Below are 15,576 nucleotides of genomic sequence, written 5' to 3'. Positions count from 1 at the left end.
AAGGTCAGGAACAAAGTGAAAACAAGTTAACCTGTAAAAGTCAGAATCTGAGCACAACGCATGGTAAGTCTCCTAGATACTAACAGATGGCAGACCTCGGGCAATTGAAGTTTCAGATACTTTTACATTTCTCAAAAGCCAATTCATAGTTCACTATTTCTCAAATGGACTTTTTTTAATATATTGAAATGCAAACCTCAACTTCTGAGTTACCTAAAAAGGCCTACCAAAGTGTTCCTTCTCAGGGATCAAAACAGGTCAATGTATCAAAAATTGCTATTCTGATCCTTTCAAATGCTGGATCCATTGGTATGTAGAGTTGGCATGCATACCCCACAAAGCCAAGGTGAAATCTGTCTTATCTTCCTGCTGACGGATGTTTAGGGATGCTGACACGTTCCTGGTGTTAAAGTCAAGCCCAAGGCCAGGGACATCATAACTGCAAGAAAGAGTTATGAACTAACAGGATATATCTGCTAGGCCCTCCCTCTCGTCTTTTCTCTCTCCTTCACATATACCACTATCTTCCCTCTTCTCCATAAAACATGTACCTCCACATTATATCTGCTGCCCACCCAAGCAGGACAAACATGTAAAAGTTGGTACTTTTAAAAAAAATGGAATATATTAAATATAAGGCAAAACCAAGAGCAATGGGTATGATACTTGTGATTTTTTTTTAAAAATGCCTAATGCAGTCTGACAGGCTTCTGTGGTTATCTCTGAAGTCTTAAGGCAAAGCAAAATGAAACAAAAGGGGGAAAAATTTTCCAAAACTCAGGACCAAAATAGAGCTGGTAGAATGTCTATGTCATAGCAAAAGGCTAACTCAGGAAATTAGAGAAACATGCTGAGGTTGCTTAGCTGGTGGGAGATTTCACTTTTTTTCTTGATTTCAGTTTTAAGTCTTTGTGCAAAACACATTTTTTTTTTTTTTTTTTGCAAAACACATTTTAAACGAAGCGTACAATACGTAAACGGTTTGAAACTTGGTCTGTGGCCCAAATACCTAAAACTAAATACTACAAGTAAGCCACTTTTCTTAGCCAATCAGCAGCAATGCCGAAATAGCCCACCAAAAGGTGGGAAAAGATATTTTTCCAATCCAAGAATTGTCAAACCTTTGAGCTGGAAGGTTTCAGAGACTGTCTACCAAAGAAATAAATGGATTTGAGTAGAGTTCATGTTATGGTGTAGTGCCCTGTAATCTTTTAACGAAGCCACTACCGACAAATGAACTTCAAGAAGGGTTTAATTCTCATCTGGAATTTTAAGGCGCAATAATATCAAGTACTGAAAATTTACTTGTTTGCTTTATTAAATGGTACTAGTGTTTCTTTTCCTGTTTTTTTTTTTTTTCTCGACTAGTGTCAAGAGTTTTGCTATGTAATATAAAGCCATACAAAAATTTAAACCAACTAGAGGGGCTTATATTCTTGATTTGTGGTAAAGGAAAAAAAAATGAAAAGCCTGCAACAACGCATTTTCTTATTTGCATATATTTTACCCTTCTAAAGGGACAGAAACTGAAGAAAAAAAAATCTTCAAAGCAAAACAGAAGAAAACTATGCAGACCCAAATACTGCAAAGGCCAATAAATTCAACAGAGTTTCCTCTTTGCAGAGTTAGTGTTTCTACACAGACAAAGCCTCTAAGTGTACTCTTTACATTAAAAAAAAAGAGGCAGACTAACACGGCGGTCTGGAAAAGTGTGGTAGTTTTGTCTGTACTAATATTGAAATAATAGCCTAATCATGCCAGGATAGCTACTGAAACATCCAATTTCCTGGATGCTAGGAAAGTCTAAAAGGGGAAGAGACGTGGGAAGGAGAGAGCTAAGGAAATACTGAAAAAGAAGAAAAACAAGCTGATGGTGGATAGATCTTCCCAGACTCGGTGAGCTTTTTCTCCTTTTTGGAAATAGTTCAGAACTACCTAGAGTTTGTTACACAAAATGTGGCAGATCTAGTGGCATTAGCTTTGTTTTTATGTCTTAAAATCTACATCTTCATTGGCTCTAAATCTCAGAATTAAAATTAAGCATGTTTCAAAGACAGACTCCCTATTATAATACTTCCTGTTTAGCTAGTCTTGTCATTTTGTCTCTTTTTATCAAAATGTCTCCCTAAAAGAAATTTTTTAAAAAACTGTACTTAGAGCAGGAGATAAATTTAATACCTAAGGAGAGGTGAGCAGCGAGTTCCTAGTTTCAGGATAGGAACTGGCCACACTTTCCGTATGAATGTTTCTCTCTGCAAATGTAGATAACTGTCTCAGGATTTGAAATCCAGGCATACCACAGTAGAAAGAATCTACTTTATTTGTCAAAATTCTTTACCCTCCCAGAGAGTCAAGTAACCAAAAACAAACAAACAAACAAAACTACCCAGTTATGTAACATACAGCTAAGTTTCTAAGAACAAATCCATATGGACAAAAAAATATATCTAATTTTAGGTTGCCTTTTTAAAGCCAGAATTCAAACAAAGAAATCGACGGAATAGGAAATAAGTCAGTTCTAAAATGAAGTCTAACTGCCACGGACCACGAGACAGTGCCCTCAGGGAGCATATAGGAAAAAGAGCTTATTTTTAAAAAGAAAAATACCCCGTGTTTATATATGAGCACAAACCAAAAGGGCCATTCAGCCATCTCCAAGACGAATTTCAGATTGAAAACATTAACAGAAATTATGGCCATGCTAATGTTCAGGCCAGTGATAAATTTGTAATGAGAAGGAGAAAGCGGCTTACCAAGAGAAAAACGTTTCGAATTTTTTTTTTTTTTTTTTGCACAGTGAATGCAGCCCAGCTCTGCGACAAAGGATGAATTTCTACCTTGTTAGTAATGTGCAATGTTACAGAGCCCCAGACATTCACCCATTCATTGATACTCTTCCTCTGTGTGAGGAAGAGGTCATTGGTCTTCCCCCTCCAAAGCATCCCCATGATATCTCACTATTATAATCTTTCCCTACAGAATATCACTAATGATGAGGGATTTGTGTTCTTAATTTCAAACAGACTAAAGAAAAGAGAAGAAAAGGAGAAACCCTAGACTGCCAGAGTAGGAAGGAATGAAGCTAAAGGGCATGGAGCCCAATGGCTGGTGAGGAACTTGAAATTCAAAGAGGCTCAACTTGCTCGGAATCACAAACCTAATTAGTGACCAAGACGGGACCAGAATCCAGGTTCCCTGAAACACTGTCAAGTCATCCACTATAGCAAGCTATCTGTTTACTGATACTATGTACTCTGCTGGCTTTCAAAAATGAATTTGAAGGTACTTCTTAAAGAAATTTCCCTCCAGTTATAGGACTAAGAAGTAGCCAGCATCCTTGGCCTCACATCTTTCCACACATGACCAAGCTGAATTATACTGAACCAATGAACAGCCTTTGGTCTATATACCTTGATTATAACATAAAACAGAAGAAGGTACCTCCCAAGGAAGCAGTGCTCAAAGAAAGTAGATTTACATTAGAGTGAGCCTTTAATGCAAACCTTGCTAACAAAGCAGAAGGGACTGTAGACAAATCACATTTTTATCACTCTTTAAAAAAAGTTTTATTATCATAAAAGTATTACATAGTTCTTATAAAAATAATTTAAATTATCCAAAAGTATATAAAATAAAAAGCGTAAGATCTTTACCCATCACTCCCTCTCCCAGATTTGTTTGCAAATTTATTCCCTACATGATCACCAGTAATGTTGGTATTTATCTTTCTACACATTTTGAGATTTTTTTTTAACCAAATGGCATCATTCTATAGCACTCTTCTGTAACTTTCTTCCTGCATCTAAGGATACCTAATTCAGACCTGAAATAAACATTTACTTCCTACCATGCAAGAATGAAACTTCAGATCAGACAAACAAAATCCTGTAACAATTTGGCATGGAAAGATCACCCAGATACCCTAAAAGCTTCAGATCATTTCGGATTAGCAATACCCAAGCAAACACTGACAGATGCTGTAAAACACAACAAAGCAACAAGAACAAGTTGGTCTTGTCAAGTTTTATGCAAGCAGTTCAAACAAAAAGATGTTAACACTTATTTCATGCTCACCAGCTAATGCACAAGACCATAAATATTAACACAGCATCTATTTATCAAGTGCTATCTTCTGGGCACTATGTCATATACATAATCTCATATATTGTTTACAACCGTTTTAGAGACTCGTCAAACCCATTTTATAGATGAGAAGACTGAAGTTCAATAATTCTGTCCATCACCTAGCCAAGCCAGTAACTGGTGGGATCAGCATGTGGATACAGATCTCTGATTTCAGACCACATTCTCAGCTGCCATGTGAATACTGTCCTCATTCCCCAGCTCAAGCTGTGCCCTTTGTACTCAGTCCTAGTTAATTATGGTTAACTCTTGATGCTTCTGTTGTAACCACAGCCATAGGCAGAGAGCCTAAGACACTGACTGATGGGGGTACAAGGGCCTGAGACGAGCACAAGTGAATGAAGGCCACTGTGATTCTGCAGAGAACAACCAGGCGGCACTCAGCTCTTGGGATTCCTTGCCCCCTTGGGACTGTCAATCCCATGGAGTAACTGAAGGCAGGTGAGACACTCCTTGACAGGCAATAAGAAGCCAAGGCACAGACAGAGAAAGACAAATACTATATGTTTTCACTTACATGTGGCATCTAAAAAATAAAACAAATGAACAAATATAACAAAACGGAAACAGACTCACAGACACAGAGAACAGACTGGTGGTTGCTAGATTGGTAAGAGGTGGAGCGGGGGCAAAATAAGTGAGGGTGATTAAGAGGTACGAACTAATAGGTATAAAATAGATAAGCTACAAGAATGTAATGTACAACACTGGGAATACAGCCAATATTTTATAATCACTTTATATGGAGTATAACCTATAAAAATACAGAATTACTATTTTGTACACCTGAAACGAATACAATTTTGTAAGTTAACTATACTTCAATAAAAAATTTAGAAACAAAAAATTTTAAAAAAAGAAGTCAGGGCACCTTCCAACCCTGACAGCCAAAACTCCCACCCAGCCAAGTTTGCTAGTAATGAGTCCTGGAGGAAGACAGGACAAACTTACTAGTGATTTTCTTATTTATTCATTTATTTATACTCCAGTGATTTTCAAAACGGACTGAGACAGCTTAGAATAAAAAGGTGCAGAATCAATAAAACAATCATTAATGCGAAGAGCTAACATTTACTGAGTACAGAGTATGTACTCCTCTAAAAACTTTACAAGTTTTTAACCTTCACAGCAACCTTTGGAGATAGGCACTACTTTTATCATCCACACTTTAGAGATGGGGAAAAAAAACCCAGAGAAGTTAATACCTTTGTCCATGGTTGGTTACACAGCTAGTAAGTGGTGCAACCAGGTTTTAAATCCAACAATCTGATTCCACTGGAGACTCCGACCATGACACTACACTGCCTCCTCAAAATAAGTATAAAAGAACAAGAGCTAAGTAAGGTTCCAGGGGTGTTGACAACTAAAGCCGTAGACAAGGACGTAGCTAAAACTGAAAATAAATTTGATTTGAGCTTCCTAGCAACCAAACCTTAAAGAAAAAGTTGAGGAATTAACCTCAGTAGGGTAGCCAACCATCCTGGTTTGCAGGGAACTGAGGGGTCTCCCGGAATGTGGGACTTTCGATGCAAAAACGGAGATGGTTGGGTACCCTACTAAAGATGTCTTACAGCATTTTATTAGGCCTCAGATAATCTAAAACATACCAAATCTTGATGGTGTTTTCAGACCTACACTGGCTCCTTGAGCACCTCCTCCCACTATCATTAAAAATACTAAATAATTTTCATCATTAAAAATACTAAATAACATTCTGCTGGGGAAGATGACAGGGTTGTAGAAAAATGAAGCCCTGTTAATTGTTGGTTTTCAACTATCACATCTATCAGTATGTTCAAGAGTCTGGATAAGAGGGGCTCATGAATTCTGGGTTCAAGTCTGCCCTGTCAACTCCAACTGCGCTTTAATTTTCTTTTCCAAGGTCATATCGGATGGCTTTCTTTTAAAAAAAAATCCTCCCTACGTCACAGGCAGAGATGTATAGGCTAGTGACTCTTAGAAAGCTTGGTAGCAACCTGGTCAGAACTCACAGGTGGAGCCAAACCAAGACCATGGAGTAAACCCTTAAAGCCAGTGGAAACAACAGCTCTGAATCAGTGATGAGCTTCTAAAGATGGGAACCGGGTCTTATGCATCTGTGTTCCCTCCACAGCAACACCTTGCAAATAAATGTCTTAACTGCAATCTTAATCTTAGTATGTCAGAGCTAAAAAGATCCATAGCTATCATTTGGTACAAATGTTTACATTTACTGAGGCCGGGAGAAAAGAGGTAAATTGCCCAAGATGGGTCACAAAGCTGAGGTGAGACAAACTGAATTAAATGGGAAGTGAGCTATTCCTTAACTAAGGTAAGAAAACCTCAACTAGGTTTCATGAAAGAAAATAACAGATCATTTAAGGACCCAGCATTGTAACTCCAATCCAGGTGATCTGTCATGGGTCTTCATAGACCTCAGTTGTTAAGTGCCAAAGGAAAGCAAATATTTTAAGAAACCCATGCAAAATAAATGAGCAACTATTCAAGTGGAAAAGACAATATCTTTGTGGAGAGGAGTAAAGCTCTACCATAACATGTTAAAAATTTTAGAAAAACTTAAGACATTTTAGACTAAACATTTTATAGGTATTTTCCAGCCAACTTAAGTTTCTATTTAGACTCAAGGCAATCTTTTAAAATATAACATGATCCCATTTAACTAAGCTGAATGCCCAGCATGGGCCGGTCACCATGCCAGGGCACCAAGCGCGGAAAAGAAAGGCCAAGGAAAAGGTCGGCCAGCATCTTGATAACATGCACACACGTTCATACAAACACTCAAAATATTAAGACAGGACAGAAGGATCCCAATGAAAATTTCCAAATCTCAATCACAATTTCTCATCTCAATTCACAATCAAATCAATGGATCAATCAAGCAAGCAATCAATTAGCATTTCTAAGCACCTGTTACCTGCTCAATCCCTGCCTTTAAGAAATGAATGACATAGTTGAGAGAGAGGGCGGGTGGGAGAGAGGTCTGGTTTGAAGTAAATACCAAATGACGAGGGACATCGTGTTGGTAGGGGGGTAGGTAAGCACAGTCATTTTGGATTGGGTGAGATAGAAGAGGTTTCCTAGACATAGAGGGGCCTGAACTGGCTCTCAGCAGAGTGTAAGAGTGTCTCAGCTGGGAGAAACAGTAAAAGCATTGAGATGGAAAGGGCTCACGGGGTGCTCAGGTGGTAGAGTCAACATGCGTGGCTGGAACAAAGGGTTCAGGTGGGAAGCCCTTAGTGGGTGATGAAGGTGAAAAGGCCAGCTGGAGTTGACCGTGGAAGAATCCTCTACTTCTAGGAAGGAAGTCTGGTAAAAGGGCTACACAGCTGTCTAGGCTGCCACCGCAAACTCCATTTTTCAAGCCTTGTTTTCATAAAAGCTATAATTTGATCCTTCGAACTTTTCATGGCTAGATCTAAGCACATCTGTCCTAAAGTTACATGATCTTTAAAATATCTCTGAGCATTCACAGTTCACCAGTGGAATCTTAGGGCTACAAACAAGCGAAGAATAAGCTAAGATTCCCTATCAGTCATTTTCCAAGGAATCTGGGGCAAAATATACTTTCTTTTGCCTGGGAGGAAACAGAATCCACAAAGTGCTTTGTGATTCTCTAATACAAAACGTCACACCAGCAAAGCAGAGCTAAAGGAATCCTAAGCCCAGCTTGCACACATTCTATAACATATTTGAAGAAAAAGAAATTATCAGAAGCAGAAGAATAAAAGGAATATTTGAAATGAACACAGTTATTTTTCAGAAAAGCCATTTTAACAAAGAAAAATCTTATTCCCCTTAAAAACCTCTCCTTAAAACCATGTTAGGAATCCTTCATTATCATGAATATATTCTGATTTAAAGAAAGTAGAAGAATCTTAGAAATAGTTTAGCATTAACCATTTGCAAGGATTTTTCTTTTTCTTCTCCTTTTTTTTTTTTTTTTTTTGCAGAATTCCCATCATAGATAATTGAGTAGCTCTATTTGCATACTTGCGAAGTAACATCCCAGTATTTACTATACTACCCAGGCAGTCAAGAGAAGGATCTTTTTGTTTGGTTAGTGTTTCTAAATTGGGGGGGGGGGGGTTGAGAGTGTGTGTGTGCGCATGTGTGTGCGTGTTGGGTTGGGGGGAGACCTACTGTTTTTTTTAAAATGCTCAAATAAAACAATTACTTAAAAAAGAGCTTGTGACTTGGACGTGCCCCGAGTTCAATTTTGCCAGCAATGGCAAAAACATTCAACAGAGCCCTAACCTCTTTTCTCTCTTGACTATATAATGGTTTGCAAAGGGGTTTAGGCCTACTGTGAAAGACTCATGTTAGACATTGGAAGAGTCTAATAGAGAATGAGCACCAGGCCTTGAATAAACAAGGGAGATGGTGACCTTTTGCCCCTTCTGCTGAAAGCCCAGCACATCCTGCAGCAGAGGAACGGAAAAAAAGCTGGTGTGCATCCAGGTGCTGCAAAATCTTTGCCTCTGGATTTCTCCCACACTTTGCTCCTGAAACAGTTTAAACTGAGACATGACTTAAAGAGTATTAGGGAGTGAGGGGAAAGTACAATTCCTGGAACCAACTGTTCCACTGTCCCTTAATCCTTTGTTCCCCATATTGTTTGAGTCCTGCAGCATGCAGCACACGTTCTACGAGCAACAGGCAAGACGATGGATTTAGCAGTGGCTGGACAATTAGTCCCAATTAGGCCTGTTTCCCAGCTGAATGTAAAGGGGTGGGGGGGTGAGGTGTGTGTTGGAGGGGAAACTACAGAAATTTTAAAGATATTTCATCATGGAGGCAAGCAGTATAACATAAAGCAAACTGAATTAGGGGTCAGGAGACTCTGCCAAAATTCACTGTGTGACATTAGGCAAATACCTTAACCTCTCTGTTGTTATACACAAGATGAGGGCAACCCTCAGAGGCTCTGAAGATCTCATGCCAAATTGTAGTTGAAAGTACATACTCTGGAAACGTTCAGCGTTACACCAACGTGGAGGATTCCTCTGAGTTGTACTTGGAACCATAGATACCCATCTGTTTGGGGAATCATACACCTTTTATTCTCCTGGGCAGAAGTCATCAGTGAATTTCTTATTTTATTTCTAGTTTCCTGATGGCTAATTTTTTTAAGTTCATGAGTGATACTTACATATGTACATGTGGCGGCTGGAATCTGCTCTGGTTGATGTTGTAGTGCGTGAATGCCTGGGTGGGGTTGGAGCTGTACTCATCCACCGTTATGGTAACCTTGCCTTGAGAAGGAATCCCATGTGCCATCCTTCCTCCCTATAGGCATGAGCAATTCACAACTTTCCGGAGCAAAGGATGGAAGCAGGCATGGTGCGTTTCAGCCCAATCTCTGAACCCAAGGGTCTACTCATCAATACTGCTGTGTGTTTCTGAAAAAAACAAATGAAAAAAAATGAGAACAAAGAAAAAGAGGATGTTCTAAGCGATGTCAGATGGGACACCTAGACATGAGATTGGTTCAGGAAAAATCTTAATCTGTGTGGTTGCCTCATGGATAAAACCTTTCCCAATTCTCCACCCAGCATGTACTTCAGAATGGACATGACACTCCGAATGATAAAGCTGGCTGCTAGCAAACCATTTCAATGGTGTTCAAACTAAGATTTCCTCTTTAATCATCATTATGGCACTTAACGTGAATTACGGAAGGGGCACATCCACAGTTGCCATGGTGTCTAACTATAAATGGTTTGTGCTCGAAGTGGCGAATCTTCCAAACCTTCCCTGCTAATTGGAATGTTTGGTCTGTACAAAGTTGGTGTCACAGAATAATTTGAAATCCCGGTGCTTAGCACAGCCAGAAAACACAATGCCAAATGTAAATTTAAAATGCTGTGCTCATAACAGATACCTGTTTGTAACTGTAATACACGCATAATATATACACACATCACATATAATTTTTTCTTTCACAGTGGCTCCCAACACACATAGGTGCTCAAATCTTGGTATATATATATATGGATTCCACTCTGGCCAAGAACTTTATGGAAGGCAAATCCTTCTTGCTAAATGTAATATAATTTCTTTAAACCCTCCAGTTACTCAGAGGAAAGTCAAATACATGCAGGCTTGGACCACCATTTTGGATGCGCTCATTACCGCCCCTCTTGGAGCCCAGAAGGAGAGGTAAAGGAGGGTGGCCATTGAAGCTACCGCTTCACTCCTGCTTGGTGCTGCATAATTCTCAGTAGCTGGTTTCATCCTTTAAAAAATGTTTCTGTTCTTTTTGATTCTTTGTATAAATGTCAATATATTATTTGCTGCACTGGGTTCGGAAATGAGGATGCTTATTTTTATACCAAGTGTGCAAAGACTGAGCAGAGCACACCCCTGCTTGGTTGCTGCTGCAACTGATCAGTGAAATTGTAAAGAAGCGGGCAGCACACTCCCTGGATAACCCTTAGGTAACCCGCCTTCTTACTTTAAGTGCTCCACATTAGAATATTTTCACCATGTGCACCATTAAGCTCTGGGAATCTTAGCTGCTATCTCAAATAAAAATATTTAGAATAATAGGATTAGATTTAAATTTGGCATGAAACACCTTAAATACCAAGCAAAAGGCAGATGGCCTGCCATAGGCCATTTATTTTATTATTTTACAACCCGGGGCTTGTGTAGTCCTCCATATGTTAGCTGGGCTAAGAAATTCCACAGCATTCTACTCAAATCATTGCCTTCTTCATATGAGCAAAGCAAGCTAAATAACACCCACCTTGCCTGCATTCCTAATGCACAACAGCACCGCCAAGAAATGAATCCCTCATGCTCTGGCATTTTAAACAAAGTGTCACTTAGGGTTCTCTTTCTTCTTCCTGACTTCATGGGAGGTATGAGTCCTCTAAGCGCTAGCTGACAGACAACCAGGCCAGTAGGATTAACAAATTAAAATCTTTCCCCACTCCTCTGATGTAAGATATCTATAAGAACTGCTTACAAATCATAATGTAGCAGTTTTCATACCAAGTTTGCAGCTGTTTCCTTAATTTCCCCCACAATTATATTTTACTGTTATTTTGCATAACAGTAAAACACAACACCTGCTTCAAATTGCAGTCCTGTTCTAAGTACTGTAATTCTCTTTTGAGACACAAAGTACAGAGAGACACGACTGAAGCGCAAAACTGCATAATTGCACCACGCTGAAAAGTAAAAACAAATGAAAACATCTTCCTGTTATAGAAATGACTGTCATTAAAAAGAATGTTAGCCATCAAAGCACAGAGGGGAAAAAATACACATTTTCAGACTGCAAGAACTTAGTGTTTGCATAAATTAGAGAGTGGTGTAAAAATTACATGAGAATTCTTATGTTCCTGCCATCAATGTCTATTGTGTGAAATACAGAACATCAAGAAGCAAGAGAAGCAAAATTCATGTCTAGACCATTGTGACCTCTCAGTAACAATCTCTGCACCGGGTGCCAGAAACAGTTTAAATGTTTCTGGAGTAAACTCGCTAATTAAACTAAGCAAAATGGCCTACAAATGAAAGATACATTCCTGTTATGTAAACATCTAGGCAATGACTTACAGTAGTTAGCATCAGACCCTCCCGTTTGAAGCCCAGAAAAGATGGAACTTAGAAGGTGATCAGTTTGCACTCCTATATGGTCCACTGTACCCTAAAGTCAACATGGGATTTTGCCTTTTCTATCAAGTGAGATCTGTGCCTCTTCAGCAAGCACAGGCCCCTGTTACTCGGAAAGGCTAAATGGGTGGCTGGCACCTCATTTGAATTCATCTTTACCATGTTCTCTTTCAAATGTTTTATCGAAACAGTGCACCTGCAGTGTCTATCTTCTTTAAACTGGAGTCCTTTGAAGAAAATGTCAGACTGAGGCAGAGAGCTTCAAAACTTTCACAGGAACCTTTATAGACAAATCAAGAAAAAGCTTATTTTTTAAAAATGCTATGTTCACCCCCACTCACATCACAAGATGATCATATCCCAAGAATAGGAAACACCAATACATGGGAAAGGCCTTTTTGTTTTCTGGTTTTTTTTGGTAAACTCCCTCCTCTAACCTGAGAAATCTGGAAAAAGCTTGAAACAAGACAGAATGATACACCACCTAAAACTACCAAGAACCTGCATCACCTTGCTTCACATACTTAGTCAGTAAAACCTTCCAAATAATCATTTTTTGGAGCATCTCATCCTCATCACACTTACATTACTTCATGTATAATATTTACAGAGACCAGTATTCTTTTTTAAAATTTCCATTTTTATACTTCAATACATTTGCTCTATAAAACAAAGGAACCCAGTACTAAATGCCAGGAATCCTAAAGAAAAATGTGACACTGCCAAACATTCATGCTGGTGCTACTTTGATTTTCTCTTTAAAAAAAAAAAACATGTGAGCACATTTTGCATTTCCTAGACAGCAATCACTTATCCTGTGCCTTAAGCTGTGCAACTTGGAATGTTCTTTTTCAGGAATCTAGTGGAAAACGCTTTTAAAGTCTGCTGGCAATGAAGGGATTAAAAGCTGAGGAATTAAATAACTGTCTCCACCTCCTAGACACCAGAAGTCCAATTTACCAAGAGTTTTCAAAGCAACAACTCATGACCTCTCTGCCCGAGCACCGCACGGCACAGCCTATGAGAAAGGAGCCCGTGATTTCCTCGTTTAAACAAGGATGCTCATTTTATTCACTACCCCTAAGAAGACCGCCCGACAGCCTGGCCAGACTTCGGGACTCGCCTGCTCCGACTCCGCCAAATTTCGCTTTCTCCTCCCTCTGCAGCACAGATCGAGTGCTTTCTCAACTCACGCCCTTACTCTTTCATGCCCATCTCCAGTTACTCATCCCTGTATTCCGGAGCGATGCCCAGAAGCCTTCCGGGCGGCTTCTCCAGCAAGGTGTTTAGACGGATGCACAAAGTTCCACGTGCCTCTGTCCACAGAGCGCCCTCCCTCCCGACGCACTTACACCTGAACTTGTCTCCAGCACTGCGGACACCCGGCTGGCACATTCTTTCGGAAAGAAAGGGCAGGACTTTTCTCCCGCGCCTCTGGCAACGCGTAGAGCCTATATATGGTGGGGCGGGGGGCGCGGAATTCTCTACTTTGGATTGGTGTGTTTGTTTTAAATCTAGGGTGGGCAGTTGGGGGTGGTCAGCAACTACACACACACACACACACACACACACACACACACACTGACACACTCGCGCGCGCCCTGCCCTCCCGGCTCACGGCCGGCTTGTCCGGACTACAGCTCCCCCTTCCTTCCTGGAGCACCAGCTCGCCTTACTCGCTCAGTCCCCCGTTGCCACCGCCGTCGCCTCCGCTGAGGCCGCCGCTTCTGGCACTGTTGGCGCTGGCGCTCGCGGCCCCAGGCTCCGTTGGGCGCCTTTCTTTCTCTACCTTTCCCCCAGCCCCGAATTGATTGATGACCACCGGCGGCCAATGGCTCTGACACCGCACCATCCTCGCTCGAGCATCACAGCCCCACGCCCCCGACGTCAGCCTCCAGGGCGCGTTGGCATCCCCGAACCCTCAGAGCGGAGCCCGCGCCCGGAGCCGCCACCGCCTCCCTGCTCTCTGCCCCGGAGCTGCGGGGCTGCTTCCCTGGAGCGGCAGAGAAAGAAAGGGAGGGAGCCAGCGAGCGTTGGAAGGGGGTGTGGAGGCCACGGATTCCCCCCCCTTTGGAAATCTTTTCTTGCACTTAAAGTTTTGTTTGTTTTTTCCACCATGACCTGTTTGTGTTTGTTTGCAGCATCTCAAGTCAATTACACATTTTTCATGACCCGCATTTGCACTTAATTTGGGGTGTGTTGGGGGGGAATGTGGTAATAAATCTACCCCACTGGAGCATCCTTAATTTCCTTCCTTGCTGGTAGATTCTAATCCCCTCCCCAACCTCCAGGAAAATGCCCCCTCTACCTCCTAGGCCGCAAACCTTGTAATTCAAAGGCTTTACAAAGATAACCCTGTTACATGTAAATAGCATAGAAACTCCTGCCTCTCAAGGGAAGAAATCGGGCGGCAACGGTTACTTTTTCTCGCTGCTCGTCCCCCGCAGCCCAGCCCGGGCCGCCTGCTCGATCGGCAGGCTACGATCGTGGAGACCGGAGGCGGCGGGGGAGAGCGAGGTTGGGGCGCCGGGAGAGAGTGAGAAACAGCCCCGCGCGAGAGCGGCGCGCACGCGGGCGGCCCGGGGGCGGCCGCGGAGCGCAGCCCGAGCACAAAGCTGCGCGGCGCCTTCCTGGCCACCGCACCTCGCTCGGGCCGCCGCGGGCGCCCGGGGCTCGGGCCAACACAATGCACCCGGGCCTAGGCCGGGGCGGCTCGAACACATAACCCCGGGACTTTCTAGTAAACAGCTCGCCGAGCCCTCGTCCCCACCCCCATCCCCGCTGCCGGGCTTTCGCCGCCGCCCCTCGCCGACACCCCCTCCTTCCCTCCTAAGAAATCCCGGCGGAGGAGGGAGCCGCGAGGTGAGGACCCCGGGAGGTCGAGGGCCGAGGACTGGGGGGGGTGGGGGTGGAGAAGGGCAGAGGGTCAAGATGGGGAGTGGGAGGGAGACAGCTCCTAAAAAAGAATTCGCTTTCGCTCGGGGGTTGAAAATAAGCTCTCCTCGGGTTCCGAATTGCCGGGGAAGCGCCGGCTTGTGAGAATGTCAGGGGCACCGGGGCAGCCGCGGTCCGCAGCCTCCGAGCCCCTCGCACGCGCCGCTGACAAGGCACCTCGCACCCGGGCTCCGCTTTGTGTGTGCATTTTTTTCCCTTCCTCTCGCGCGCGGCACCGGGCGCCCGGCCGCCTCCTCCCCCTCCCCCGCCCTCCGCCTCCCTTCCCGGGGCGGATTACCTTTCCCGGGCTGCGCTCCGGGTCCTGGGGATGCCTTCAGCGCCCGGCGAGCAGGCGATCCATCGCGAAGCAGCAGGAGCCGGCGGGAGGCGCGCGGGGGCGGCGAGGGGCGCGGGCGGGCCAGAACCTTCGACCCCAGAGGTCCCGCCGCGGGCTGGGGCTGGGGGCCGGGGGGCGCGGCACGAGAGGGAGGCGCGGGGGAGAAAGGACGGGAGCAGCCTCGATCTGGGGAGAGAGCGAGCGAGGGGGCGAAGAGAGGGAGCGAGGGCGCGGCGAGCCGGAGGGAGCGAGAGCGGTGCAGTGACAGGGACTGCCACTGGGGTCAAAGGAGCACAGCTCCAGGAAGCAGGGCGGCCGAGGCGCCGCTCTGTGCGCGCTCCCCGGCGGGACCCCGCGCCCCCGCGCGCCCCTCCTGCTGCCCCGGCCCACTCGAACCCCCACTGGCGCCCTGAGGCCCCGGGGTTGCAAGAGGAGGAGGGAGCTGAGGGCGAGGCCGGCAGCCTGCTGGTGCTCCCGGGTCAAGCAGGCGGCAGGAAGCTGAGCTGCAAGTTCATCATCAGGAGTGCGATCAGCGTAAA

General features: G+C 43.6%; 1 protein-coding gene across 2 annotated transcripts in view; it reads right to left on the bottom strand.

Annotated features, from left to right (window-relative positions):
• Window positions 1–15,302, bottom strand: part of MPPED2 (metallophosphoesterase domain containing 2) — a 181,777-nt gene extending 166,475 nt beyond the window's left edge. The window contains exons 1-3 of one of the 2 annotated variants that reach the window (XM_060157737.1): window positions 14,999–15,302; window positions 11,963–12,046; window positions 9,293–9,542 (exon numbers count right to left, since the gene is read on the bottom strand). In XM_060157737.1, the coding sequence (XP_060013720.1) occupies window positions 9,293–9,420 (128 nt within the window). In that variant the 5' untranslated portion in view covers window positions 9,421–9,542; window positions 11,963–12,046; window positions 14,999–15,302. Of the gene's footprint in view, window positions 1–9,292; window positions 9,543–11,962; window positions 12,047–14,998 lie in introns of those variants that run through there. The other variant, XM_060157738.1, reaches the window with a different exon arrangement.
• Between the last annotated feature and the right edge of the window lie 274 nt (window positions 15,303–15,576).

This window comes from Lagenorhynchus albirostris, chromosome 9 (assembly GCF_949774975.1).
Source record: "Lagenorhynchus albirostris chromosome 9, mLagAlb1.1, whole genome shotgun sequence".
NCBI classification, from domain to species: domain Eukaryota; kingdom Metazoa; phylum Chordata; class Mammalia; order Artiodactyla; family Delphinidae; genus Lagenorhynchus; species Lagenorhynchus albirostris.
The sequence above is the reverse complement of the archived record's forward strand: the minus strand, read 5'-3'. Positions and strand labels throughout refer to the sequence as shown.